Raw genomic sequence first — 12943 nt, forward strand, 5'->3', positions numbered from 1 at the left:
CAAGTTTTCTCAACAACAGCCAATAGTGTCAATGGCTGCACTGAAATCTAACAGCTCCCACAATCCTCATATTATCAATTTCTTTCAACCAATCATCAGTCATTTGTGTCAGTACAGGACATGTTGAGTGCCCTTCTCTATAAGCATGCTGAAAGTCTGTTGTTAATTTGTTTACAGAGAATTAGCATTGTATTTGGTCAAACACCATTTTTTACAATAGTTTGTTAAGAACTGTCAGCAGGTTGTAGAGTTGAAAATATGAATCGAGGTAGAAGGTAGAACATTTTCACAATTAAAGGAATTGATTTCAGAGCTGCAGAAAGAAGTCCATGCAACTGTAAGTTATGTCATAGTTATGTTGACATATCATATTTTTCACAATATTTAATTTATTGCATACGATATCCTCCTAATGTGTCCGGGCATATTCTAGAGACTTGCAGGTGAAGCGGCGGTCTGTCACACCGAGGAGGTGTTCCATAAAAGAAACATCAGGATACCTTGAATCTTCATGAGGAAAACAAAGAGTATGAACTGGAGATTGAGGACTACAGCAAAAAGATCTATGAGAGGTATATCACTTAGTTCATATCACAATATTTCTATTTATCTAATACTAATCACTAAGGAAAGGAATTCGTAACACCATTATACATTGCAGTATCAAGTACTTGGTCAGTGTTACTCTGATGGTGGGTCCCTCTGACGTGTGTGTGTGTGTGTGTGTGTGTGTGTGTGTGTGTGTGTGTGTGTGTGTGTGTGTGTGTGTGTGTGTGTGTGGTTGTTGTGTGTGTGTGTGTGTACATACCTGTATGTATGTGTGTGTACCTGCGTACGAGTGTGTGTCTCTGTGTGTGTCTATCAGCGAATCAGCTTCAGAAGAACAGGAAGCACATGCAGCAGAAGTTCAGTGTGAACGAGGACCGGAGAGCAGAGGCTAAGGACGAGCTGTCCCAGATGGCTACGCTGCACGCCAATGCCAAGGTCAACTTGGAGGAGCTGGAGCAGAAGACCTTCATGGTGGAGCAGAGGATGAGAGTATGTGTGAAAAGAGCCATGCACTTAGCTAGACATCCATGCACTCTAACCTGTAGTAAATTCATCATAAATATAGAGGTGGCATATCCTTATTGACACGTCTAATGTTTAGATTCAGCGCTTTGACCATTAGATATTGTCGATCACATAATCTGCACTAGTTGTCAGTGAAATAAGCACATACTTTTAGAGATTCATCCATGCATGGAGACTCACTACCAAGTTGGGTTTGTGAAAGGAAAGGAGCACTTGAAGATAGACGTTCAGATATGCACTAGTAGATCCATGTACAATGATGGAATGGGCTTCTTTACTAGTGTTACTGATGCAAAACATCAGTATCTCCTCAGAAAGTGACTGAGAATCCTAAGAAAGACGAGCGAGATGAAAGCCCTGGCCATTCTGAAGGTAAATCTCTTCTGTCTGTTTTCTTTACAGTTTTGAGTTTCACGGTTGGTTCTGTCGAGTATCTTTTTACTCTCAGGTGTGTTAAAAAAACAGTGTGACAAGAGACTGATATGATTCATTGTGTAGAACAGTTTCTTCAGTTTTAAACTGTATTTCAGGATAAAAGAACAACTATTGAAGCAGAATTACTCCAGGAGCAAACCAACACAGAAAATGCCAGATGGGAACTTCATAAGGAATTTGAGGAGGCGTTATCAGCTACAAAACAACTGGAAAATGAAACGGAAAAACTGAGAAACATTTACAATGATAAATCTGAGGTAATCTAACGTTTTATGTTCAGTTTACTGTATTTCTATTTTAGTAAGATATGTTGAGTGTTTTACATTCAATTGCTTATTAATTTCTCTGTTTCAGAAAATGTGAAGTTTAAGGGAGCAACTCAGTGATATTCTAACGGAACACAACAACACTCTCATTTATCATTGATAGGAATTACACCAAGCTGTTACCGAAGGGTTTAACCATGCCTAGAGTAGGATCGCAGACCTCAGTGCTAAGTCCAAAGAGTACAGAACAGGGTCTGACATGGAGGAAACAGCAGCCGCTATGCCAGATGTCATTGAAGAACTACAGTAAGAATCTCTCCTCTCTTCACAACCACCCTCTGTTCTGCCAATATARTATAATAGGCCTTCTACCCTATCTAGAGTATTTGGAATTTATTATCATTGTAAGCCTGTTGCACCAGAGACCCTGGAAAGCTTGAATGTATTAGTTTGATTCATGCTGTGCTCAGAGCGTGAAGCGTCACTATTAACTTTGAAGACTTTGCTTTTCCATCATTGATATCACCACAGGAATCAGCTTGGCATTATTCCAAATCAATTGATTGCCTTTCACCTGTATTTCACATTTATCAGGTTCGCCTTTGATGCCGTAGAGTTTCAAAACCAAACGGCTATGTTGATCATGAACACCTTGGAACGTGATATCACCAACTGTTAACAACGGATGGAGCCAACAGTGGAAACTCATACTACTCTGTTCACAACCAGACAGCAGAAAATGGAGGAAACCAAGGTAACAAAACACTGGGTCATTTGGTTGAATACTAGGTGGTTTGGTTTATGTTGTACTCACTGTATTTGACTTTAGTATCACTGTTATTCCTAATACAGAACATTTAGCTGGAATTGTGGATTTTATCTCTTGAGACCATGTACAATTTCGATTCCCCTGAAATGTTGACTTGCCATTTGTTTTAACGTCAGGTAGGCTGAGTGCTTGAAACGAACAATGTTTCCTTTTCAAACATGCCCGTTGGCATTTGTTTTCAGAGTGGTACTGTATATTGGTAACAAACACAAGAGAAAGTCTGAAAGGGTCTTCAGCTTATTGTGTAGTTATTTGTGGATTAGCGTCAGTAGAATTACTCACCACAATCCGTTGTGAGAAGACAACAACAGCAATTAAAATTACAAGCCAAGGCCAATCTTGTTTTTTTTAAAGGAGTCACAAATAACTGATGAAAGGTTTTAGGTCTCTCCTCTATTGATGAATCTTTCTTGGTTAGACATTTGCCGTATTCAGTTACCTGTATGTTAATAAAACATCATATTCATTTCAACACAAGGTTATTATTTTCAACCTCACACCATTGACAGCACAGTGATAAAACACCTTTTCATCATTCTAATATCTTTTGGTATTCACCTCAAAAAGAATATGAGTGGGGAAAAAATACTAGATTTCCTGTCTTGTACATTATTGGATATTTAAATGCTTTGTTTTAAAGCCTTATATATTGTAAGGATTTCATCTACAGCATGCAGGATAGGATGATCAGCCCAGCCAGGGCCTCGTGGCTGATGGGAGTCTCACATGGYTTATCTAATGTGAAATCGCCATGTGGTATAGAGTTTCATTAAACGGTGATCAAGAATGCATTAGTTCAAAACAAGAAAAGGCAATGGAGCTTAGGCCGCCATGCATCCGCGAGCGCAGCAACTTTAAAGAAGTTGTTGGTGTGAGACAATTTAAGAATTAGGAAGTCTTCCTTATAGATACAAGTCCCATTAGCCTGATAAAAGGCAGTCATGCAAAAAGAGCTTTAGCCTTTTTCACTTGAAAAAATAAAATGGAAACAACAATAGGCCTATAGCCTCTCTCACCAAATGAAAAGATCAAGAGTTAGAGAGAGTGTTACGTTATAAGGAAATGGGTTACTTTGATCATTAGGTTCAATATAAAGCACTCACATAATATCCACATTAGCATCACATAATAAGCACACTAAGCATTTGGGAACCGCCGTGCGTGACTCAGAGAATGGCGCACACACTGTAATGGCTGGACACATTTGAGATATGGAATTACACAGGAGAAAGATGCTTACCTCATATCATTGGAATGCCCTGGAGGTCACTATGGATGTTGACTGTTGGGATGTTAACTGTCAGGTAGAGCCAATTAGCATGGCTATCAGCTCAGAGGAGGAGTGTGTGTGTGTGTGTGTRTGTGTATGTGTATATGTGTGTGTGTTTTTGATGGCATGCTCATCGGGTTTCCACAGCATCAACAAACATAATTCACCTCTGTTGCCTGCATATACTGTAGACACATTAATAAAGAGTAACACCGAGTCAGTTTAAATGAAATTAAATGGAATCAGCTTGTCTTGTTGTCCTGCAGGTAAACTGGCTGACATCTCCAGTCCCCAAACCCAAACATTTCCGAAGCGTTTCCCCCATCAACACGGTGTCTTCCTTCGTTAAATTAATCAAGCGGTTAGCTGACGTTCGACGTAGTCACTGTGGATAAAGTAAACAATGCAAACAAACCGCAGACGCCATCAGTTTCTTCTGGGCAATGAAGTGTAATTTGTTCAATTTACACTTCAGACAACAGCACCCATCAGATGGGCTTTGTCAGTAGTGCTGCATGCCTTGCCTGCTGTAATTAAACCTGAAATCAATAGCAGGCATTTGTCATGTTTACGGCCCGTCTCTCTCCCTCTCTTTCTGCTGGGTTAAACTCATCACTTTACTGCTGCTGCTGTTGTGTTTTACTGCAGAGACACACTTCATTATGTTCCTTCGTTCTGCAGGTACAGTATAGTACAGTGCAGTCGAGATAGGCACCAGGATACAGGGGGGAGGAGCGGAGAGAAGAGGAAAGAGAGAGAGAGATTGTTATTTATTTGCTTGATTCCCCCGGATAGTGTCCAGTTTAATTGTCTGTGTTTGTCCCTGTGTGCCCTAGTTTGTAATACTCACACGTACACCAGTATACACTTACAAGCACATACAGATACAGTCTCACAGACATGTACACGTTCCACCTCCTAAACAACCTATGACAAAATATGTTATTGGAAATCAATTGTAAGCTCGTCATAATGCTGAGTATACAGTATTTCCTAAATACATAAATCTATGACTTCACTCCCAGGCCTATGGGATCATAAGAATGCGTATCTCTCCTTTCTGTAGGCCCAGCCTGGGACAGTGATCCATATCTTTGATCACTCATATAGTATCTGACATCCTATGTGTACAGTATTAAGTACAGTATAACTGCTGCTTCAGCATGTGTTGTTCTTTGGTAGAACTGTAGCAGCTCTCCTCCACTAGGGCTTGATGGAACCAACCACCATGATGGAACTCCTCAGGCATACTGTACTCACTTAGAAAACTGCAACCTGCCATGTCTCCTCAATAATTTCTGTGACCATTCTCATGAGCCCTGTCAACTGCTTGATGTGACAGGAAACCTTGTTATCAAGATATGTGAAACCTGGTTTAAAAAAAGTATAACTGAACTTGAGTTTCTCTGTGTGTATTGTAGGCTGACCTAAAGGTAGCCCTTAAAGAGAAGGTTGAGTTGGCCCATGAGTACAGAGAACTTAAGAATGCCTTCATGATCGCCAAGCGGGAGGCTGTATGTGTGTTTGACGAAAGGAACCAAGCAGAGGCATTTTTTTATGACCATTGAATCAGACATTTAAATCATGATATGATATTATATGAAATTACACTCACCGGCCAGTTTATTAGGTACACTCATCTAGTACAAGGTCGGACCCCCTTTTGCCTTCAGAACAGCCTGAATTCTTCGGGTCATGGATTCTACAAGTCGGAAACAGTCCACAGGGATGTTTTATCCATGCTGACGCGATGGCATCACACAGTTACTGCAAACCTGTACCGTTGACACCAAGCTTGACACCAAGCAGGATGGGTCCATGATGCAACAGGAACCGGGATTCGTCGTACCAGGCAATGTTTTTCCACTCCTCAATGTCCACTGGAGCCGCTTCGTGTTGTTTTTAGCTGATAGGAGTGGAACCTAGTATGGTCATCTGCTGCAATAGCCCATCTGTGACAAGGATCGAAGAGTTGTGCATTCCATGATGCCGTATTGCACACCACAGRTGTACTGCGTCTTCATTTGTCTGTTTGTTAGCTTGCACGATTCTTGCCATTCTCCTTCGACCTCTCTCATCAACGARCTGTTTTCGCAGCCCTAGACAATGTCATGCGTGAAAAGCTCAGGAGGACGGCCGTTTATGAGATACTGGATCCGGCGTGCCTGGCACCGACRATCATACCACGCTCAAAGTCGCTTAGGTCACTTGTTTTGCCCATTCTAACGTTCAATCTAACAGTAACTGAATGCCTCGATGCCTGTCTGCCTGCTTTATATAGCAAGCCAAGTGACTCACTGTCTGTAGGAGCGATCCATTTTTGTGATTGTGGTGGTATACCTAATAAACTGGCCATTGAGTGTATATTATATTCAGTTTGCCAGTTGATTGGAATGTTTCTTTGCATGGTCAGTTAATGTCGGATGGTTTTAGTTGGGCAACCAATGAGGAGGTTACTGCAGTAATCTGATCTCAATGCGATAACTTTAGTGTAGGAGGATTATGGATGTGATATAGTAGTATTTCTGCCAAGGGGGAGTTGAGAGAGGCGATGGGTGGATGGAATTCATGCAAACGCATAAAGACTAAGTTCACTATGCAGTCTTGAATGGGTCTCTGAATAAGGATGCATCCGAAATCGCACCCTATTCCCTTTATAGTGCACTACTTTTTCACCAGGGCCCATCGGATGCATCCTTGGTCTTTATGCGTTTGCATGAATTATCTTTCAAGGTGTTCCAAGGTGACATGTTTCATTATGTTTATGTTACACATTAGCTTCTGTTCACTAGGTGGTCAATGGGAGAGAGAACCATAGCAAGCACAGGTAAAGAATAGAAAAAGAGAATGCACTTGCAATGCTAATACTCCCAAAGGTCTTAAATGAGAAACTACAGAACAACTTATACTCCCAAAGGTATTGAATAGTTGTGAGACTACAGAATCGTTTTGGTCTTTATGGTCCGGGACGCAATTTAACTTTGATCTTGAGAGGAATTGCAGATGACAACCATATTCTATAGCCTAACCAGGAAATAAAACATGCACTGCCCGGCACTGCACTGGCAATAAGCAATAGACATGATTTGTTTCCCAAAATGACTAATACCTTTACTTGAGCAATTCCTCATCTGACTGCATGAATGTTATCAAGTGAGAAATGCATGCAGAAATAAAATCCTGTGGACAGGATTCTCCACGCTCATGATCAAAGCCTGATTTTCTTTTACTCTGGATTCAGCCTCCCTCAACCATTTCTGTTTGTTTCAACTCTAGACAGATTTAGAATAGCACCACCGTCCCAGCTATCACGTTCTCCACCCAAAGTAAGCTTGATAATATGCCTGTAATTTACTTAAATTGACTATCATTATAGAAGGAATTCTCAGTGTTGTTTAAAAAAATCTAATCTAGACTTATTAATGTGTTCACCTAGGTAACCAAAATCATATATTTTCTCATTAAAAATAAAAAACAGATTTAAGGTAATGTAGTGAATTGTTGGTTTTTGATTGATTTGCTGATTTTCATATCCCTCTGCTAATCTCATTTCTATCTAGTTGCCATTCTCAATACACAATGTGACACGTTTTTTTTTCATAGTAGCTAGCTGGCTAACAGAGAAGAAAGACTAGTTGCCAAGGACACAGCACACTGGTGGGATCATATCATGGCAGACATTGTTTGACAGCCCATAGCAATACTGTGTACAGGAATGACATGACTCCCTCCAAACATGTTACAAGTTCTCAGTTGTTTGAAGAGCCTGTAAAATGTTAGATATTCAGCAGAGGGAGCCAATGGAAGCTCCTGCTAAGGCTCTCTACTGTCTATCTGACTCATCAAACCATGGTTTACAGGCTTTGGCCTGTTATAATACAAACATATGTAGCACCATGGTAATAAGACATTGTTCTCACACAGATACCTCACACATTGTTAAGATACCTTACACATTCTGAATGTAAGCATTTGTAATTAGTTGACATAAATAGTAAGTTCATGTTAGCGTTTGGTTTATTTTTGAATCACCTGCAAATAGCTAAATGCTTCAATACTCCAACCAAACACTTTCCTCAAGTGTTAACCTAAAAATGGTTTGTGTTATTTCTCCTCCAATAGGATCAGTTACTTTATGGTTCATGTAAGTGTCCTCTTATCACTGCATTTAAGTATTGTTTTGTTTATGTGGATGGAGTTCTCTGCACAGGTTTTTAACAGGGTACGCCATAAAGAGCATTCCTGTTATTGTCTTTCCTTCAGCAGTTGATGGCTGAGCTAATTTGCTTTAGTTTCTCTATGCACTGGGGAACACATTGCCAAGCAATGATAAGCTTTGTAGGAAGAGAAGAGAAATGGAGGGAGGAAGAAAAAGCAATGGCATCTATCAGAATTGAAAGAAACCCCTTTGCTTGAAACTGTGTTCAAATAATAAAGCGAGCAGCATGTCTTTCCAATAGACTAGGAATAATTTCTAGTTTCGGTGGGGGGTTCATGACTGTGTGTATGTGTAAAATATGTCTTGAGGGGATTGGTATAAAGTTAAACTGGGTGAAGTAGAAATATTTTACTCATCAGCTTTGCAGTCACAGAGTTTGCCTCGGCTAGAACAAAACTGCTGAAGCATTTAGAGAAAATTAACCCCCCATCCTGGCAGCCAGATGTGACTGGATTCTGATGACTGCACACGAGTGAGCAGGGAAACCAAGAGACTGTGAAATTCCTGTCAGGCCCGTGTACTGCAGAATGGGCTATTGACTGCGTTCTCTATTCCCCTCCATCATTCTTCTTGAACACTGCCATTAATTTCCTCTCCTGCCTTACCAATTCCTTTTTCTCTCTTTTCCTTTCCCTTCCTTCTTTCCTTCTTTCTCCCTGTCTCCCCCACCCTCCTAGCTTTCTTTGTTGCACAAGAGGATGCACAGAGCTGTGGTGAAATACTTCAGACAACGCAGCCTCTACAGCCTGGCTGAACTGGCCCGCTTCCAAAACCTCTCTAACGAGAACAACCAGAAAATAAAAACCATCCAGGTATGTATGTGTTTCATAGGACTTTCCCGTGTGGATCCACACCCAGACAACATTATAACCATTCAGTTTAATGGGTTTTTCTTCAATTCTTTTCTTCAACCCTGCCTAGTCCTACAGTATATTTAAAGGGTTGGGAAGATCCATGGGTTGAGTAGATGTTTTAATTGAATGGGAGTATAATAATTTATAACAGTATAAAAACTTCATGTAATGCTGAGCATGTGTGGCATCCCACATTTAAAACACGGCGAGCTGAGCGTCATGCCTTCATTTGCAAGGAACTAACCAGTGCACTAACCCACAGTAAAACATTCACCAGTCACCATGGCCCTCTGTAGTGTCATCACACTAGAGTTAAAGACGCCGCCGCCATACATCCAGTCGTCACAACACCAGCACAGTGACGTGATTGATGATGTGTCGGCGAGAGCGCCAATGGCATGCGGTGACCCGGTGTCTGAGGCTAACTTCTCTCCAGATAACTAAATCTATACATTCACACCGTTAGGTCACCTATTTATTCACTACATTACATTTGGCTGTGTAGCTAGCTACCTTCTGTTTTGTTGTGTATAGGCTACGTTATGAGTTTACCTCATTTCTCATTCAGGCTTTGGCTCTGTTGGGTGTTACTGCTGGATACCTATCTATGGTACAACTACAACACCTCCTGTGTTCGTTGGTTGAAATACCCCAAGCTACCTTTCTCATGTTTCGCTGAAAAAGGAGTAGGCACGTATTCTGAATCTGCAGGGTTGCATGGAGAAGTGGAGATCTTCAATTACTGGATAATGGGTGGCTAATATGTGGTGGGACGTGCGAGGAGGTCAAAGCGGACAGAAGGAGAGTGATGAATCTTTATCAAATGTCCTGTCCTGTAGCACCCTCAACGACCGTCATACTGTAGCAGGCAGGTGCCATTCAACCATGGAACCATTCACATTTTCTTATAGCCATTATATATTTTATACAGAGGTGTTTACAGTTAGCATTGTTTCCTTCCCCTTGCTCTCCCGGTGTGACAACCAGCCATGTCGATCGGCTATTCCCAATCTAGCACTACTATTACCTAGGTCACAGTCCCACAGACCTAAACAATACAAGTATTGCGATTCAAATATAATTCAACTGATTTGATTCGATCAGACTTATTCCCAGATAGAATTKATCTCATTCAACATAATTTCAGACCCTCTGTTTCTATTCTTCTCTACAYAGTGAGCAATAACACGTTTAGTGATGATTTTCCTCTCCATCCATTCCTTCCCCATTTTTATTGCCAACATGCTTTTTGATGGGTCTTGTCCAGCCAGACATTACAGCTAGTCAGTCATTCAGAGAGGAAGGGTGCAGTCATGTCTCCCAGGCCTAGCCCCGAGGAGCAGAGGGGAGGCCCAAGGCAGCTGAACACAGAGCAGAGCAGAGGGGAGAGCAGAGCAGGGAGGAGTGGAGCATGGAGGATGAGGAAAAGGAGGAGGGGGAGGAGGGAGGAGCTATCAGGGAGCTGCAGAGTGTGAAGGACAAAAGAGCTGGTGTATTGAAGCGCAGCGCACCGTCACCCGTCACAGCCCAGCACAGGGTCCCTCAGAGCAGAGCAGCTACTCACTTTAAACCCCCAACCCGGCTCCTCCAGACTAGAGCAGACTTTACTACGCACTACGCACAGCTTAGACTCAGGGTCCTTACTAAGAGTAATGCACAATTTAACAGAGTCCCCTTAGAATAGTCCACACTTTAACAAAAAGACATGCCGAGTTGTGCATGAGTAGTGTACACTTAAAAATAAAGACTATGCATACTTGTAACACAAAGACCCTCTGAGAAGTGTACACTTTAAAACCAAATCCCCTCAGAGAAACACATGCTTTATACCCAAACACCCTTCCACAGGAGTTTTCAAACTTTTCTTCACAGGGACCCCCGCCCATGCAAATCAGCGACCCAGGGACCTACATCGTATGTTAGCTAACAATAAATAAATAATGTCTTGTCTTATCATCAGGTGAATAATAATGGCAAGTAAATGAATAGATTTGGTAGACAGTTTCATTATTCTGACCTCCCCACAGTCAATYGGAAGAGGAGTGTAAACTAATATAGAAAGGTATCTTGGTGGTAGAGAAAATGTTGCTGTTCTACAAATGATTCAATTGAACTGAGAGAACATTTAGCCGTTTTGAAGMAAATTTCCGGCAATTCTACACAGTTTGGCAATTTCCTGCAATTCTATGCATTGTGCTATCGCTAATGCTGTGTTCCTCTGCTCAAACTTTAGAACAAAGTCAATGGGCATGTGCCCTGTATGCCGTTTTTTTCTCTCGATTCTCCCTGACTGTCAAGCTTTTATTTGATTGTTAGTTCTCAAAGATGGTATTATTTAAAAATATACAGTGTCTTCGGAAAGTATTCACACACCTTGACTTTTTCCACATTTTGTTACGTTACAGCCGTATACTAAAATTGATTAAATATACACTACCGTTCAAAAGTTTGGGGTCACTTAGAAATGTCCTTGTTTTTGAAATAATTTTTTTTTTTTTTGTCCATTAAAATAACATCAAATTGATCAGAAATACAGTGTAGACATTGTTACTGTTGTAAATGACTATTATAGCTGGAAATGGCTGATTTTCAATTAAATATCTACATAGGCGTACAGAGGCCCATTATCAGCAACCATCACTCCTGTGTTCCAATGGCATGTTGTGTTAGCTAATCCAAGTTGATCATTTTAAAAGGCTAATTGATCATTAGAAAACCCTTTTGCAATTATGTTAGCACAACTAGACACTCTAATGTACTTGTCTTCTTGCTCAGTTGTGCACCGGGGCCTCCCACTCCTCTTTCTATTCTGGTTAGRGCCAGTTTGCGCTGTTCTGTGAAGGGAGTAGTACATAGCGTTGTACAAGATCTTCAGTTTCTTGGCAATTTCTCGCATGGAATAGCCTTCATTTCTCAGAACAAGAATAGACTGACGAGTTTCATAAGAAAGTTCTTTGTTTCTGGCCATTTTGAGCCTGTAATCGAACTCACAAATGCTGATGCTCCAGATATTCAACTAGTCTAAAGAAGGCCAGTTTTATTGCTTCTTTAATCAGAACAACAGTTTTCAACTAAAGTAACAGATATGGACTCATGTAGTAACCAAAAAAAAATCTAAATATATTTTATATTTTATATATTTTTCAAAGTAGCMACCCATTGCCTTGATTACAGCTTTGCACAYGCTTGGCATTCTCTCAACTAGCTTCATGCAGTAGYCACCTGGAATGCATTTCAATTAACAGGTGTGCCTTGTTAAAAGTTCATTTGTGGAATTTCTTTCCTTCTTAATGCGTTTGAGCCAATCAGTTGTGTTGTGACAAGGTAGGTTAAAAGACCAAGTCCATATTATGGCAAGAACAGTTCAAATAAGTAAAGAGAAACGACAGTCCATCATTACTTCAAGACATGAAGGTCAGTCAATCCGGAAAGTTGCAGGCGCAAAAACCATCAAGCACTATGATGAAACTGGCTCTCATGAGGACCGCCACAGGAAAGAAAGACCCAGAGTTACCTCTGCTGCAGAGGATAAGTTCATTAGTGTTAACTGCACCTCAGATTGCAGCCCAAATAAATGCTTCACAGAGTTCAAGTAACAGACACATCTCAACATCAACTGCAGAGGAGACTGCGTGAATCAGGCCTTCAAGGTTGAATTTCTGCAAAGAAACCACTACTAAAGGACACCAATAAGAAGAAAATACTTGCTTGGGCCAAGAAACACAAGCAATGGACATTAAACTGGTGTAAATCTGTCCTTTGGTCTGAAGAGTCCAAATTTGAGATTTTTGATTCCATCCGCTGTGTCTTTGTGAGACGCAGAGTAGGCGAAGGGATGATGTCCGCATGTGTGGTTCCCACCATGAAGCATGGAGAAGGATGCTGTGGGGGTGCTTGGCTGGTGACACTGTCTTTGATTTATTTAGAATTCAAGGCACACTTAACCAGCATGGCTACCACAGCATTCTGCAGCGATACACCATCCCATCTGGTTTG

General features: G+C 41.0%; 1 protein-coding gene across 1 annotated transcript in view; it reads left to right on the forward strand.

Moving 5' to 3' along the window:
* Positions 1-1942: 1942 nt before the first annotated feature.
* LOC139029275 (coiled-coil domain-containing protein 178-like) overlaps positions 1943-12943 on the forward strand; it is a 14542-nt gene continuing 3541 nt past the window's right edge. Inside the window, exons 1-3 of the mRNA XM_070448832.1 lie at positions 1943-2081; positions 2370-2529; positions 8771-8905. Coding sequence (XP_070304933.1) covers positions 2461-2529; positions 8771-8905 — 204 coding nt within the window. The 5' untranslated portion in view covers positions 1943-2081; positions 2370-2460. The remainder of the gene's footprint in view (positions 2082-2369; positions 2530-8770; positions 8906-12943) is intronic.

The sequence above is a fragment of the Salvelinus sp. IW2-2015 genome, linkage group LG19 (assembly GCF_002910315.2).
Source record: "Salvelinus sp. IW2-2015 linkage group LG19, ASM291031v2, whole genome shotgun sequence".
Taxonomy (NCBI): Eukaryota; Metazoa; Chordata; class Actinopteri; order Salmoniformes; family Salmonidae; genus Salvelinus; species Salvelinus sp. IW2-2015.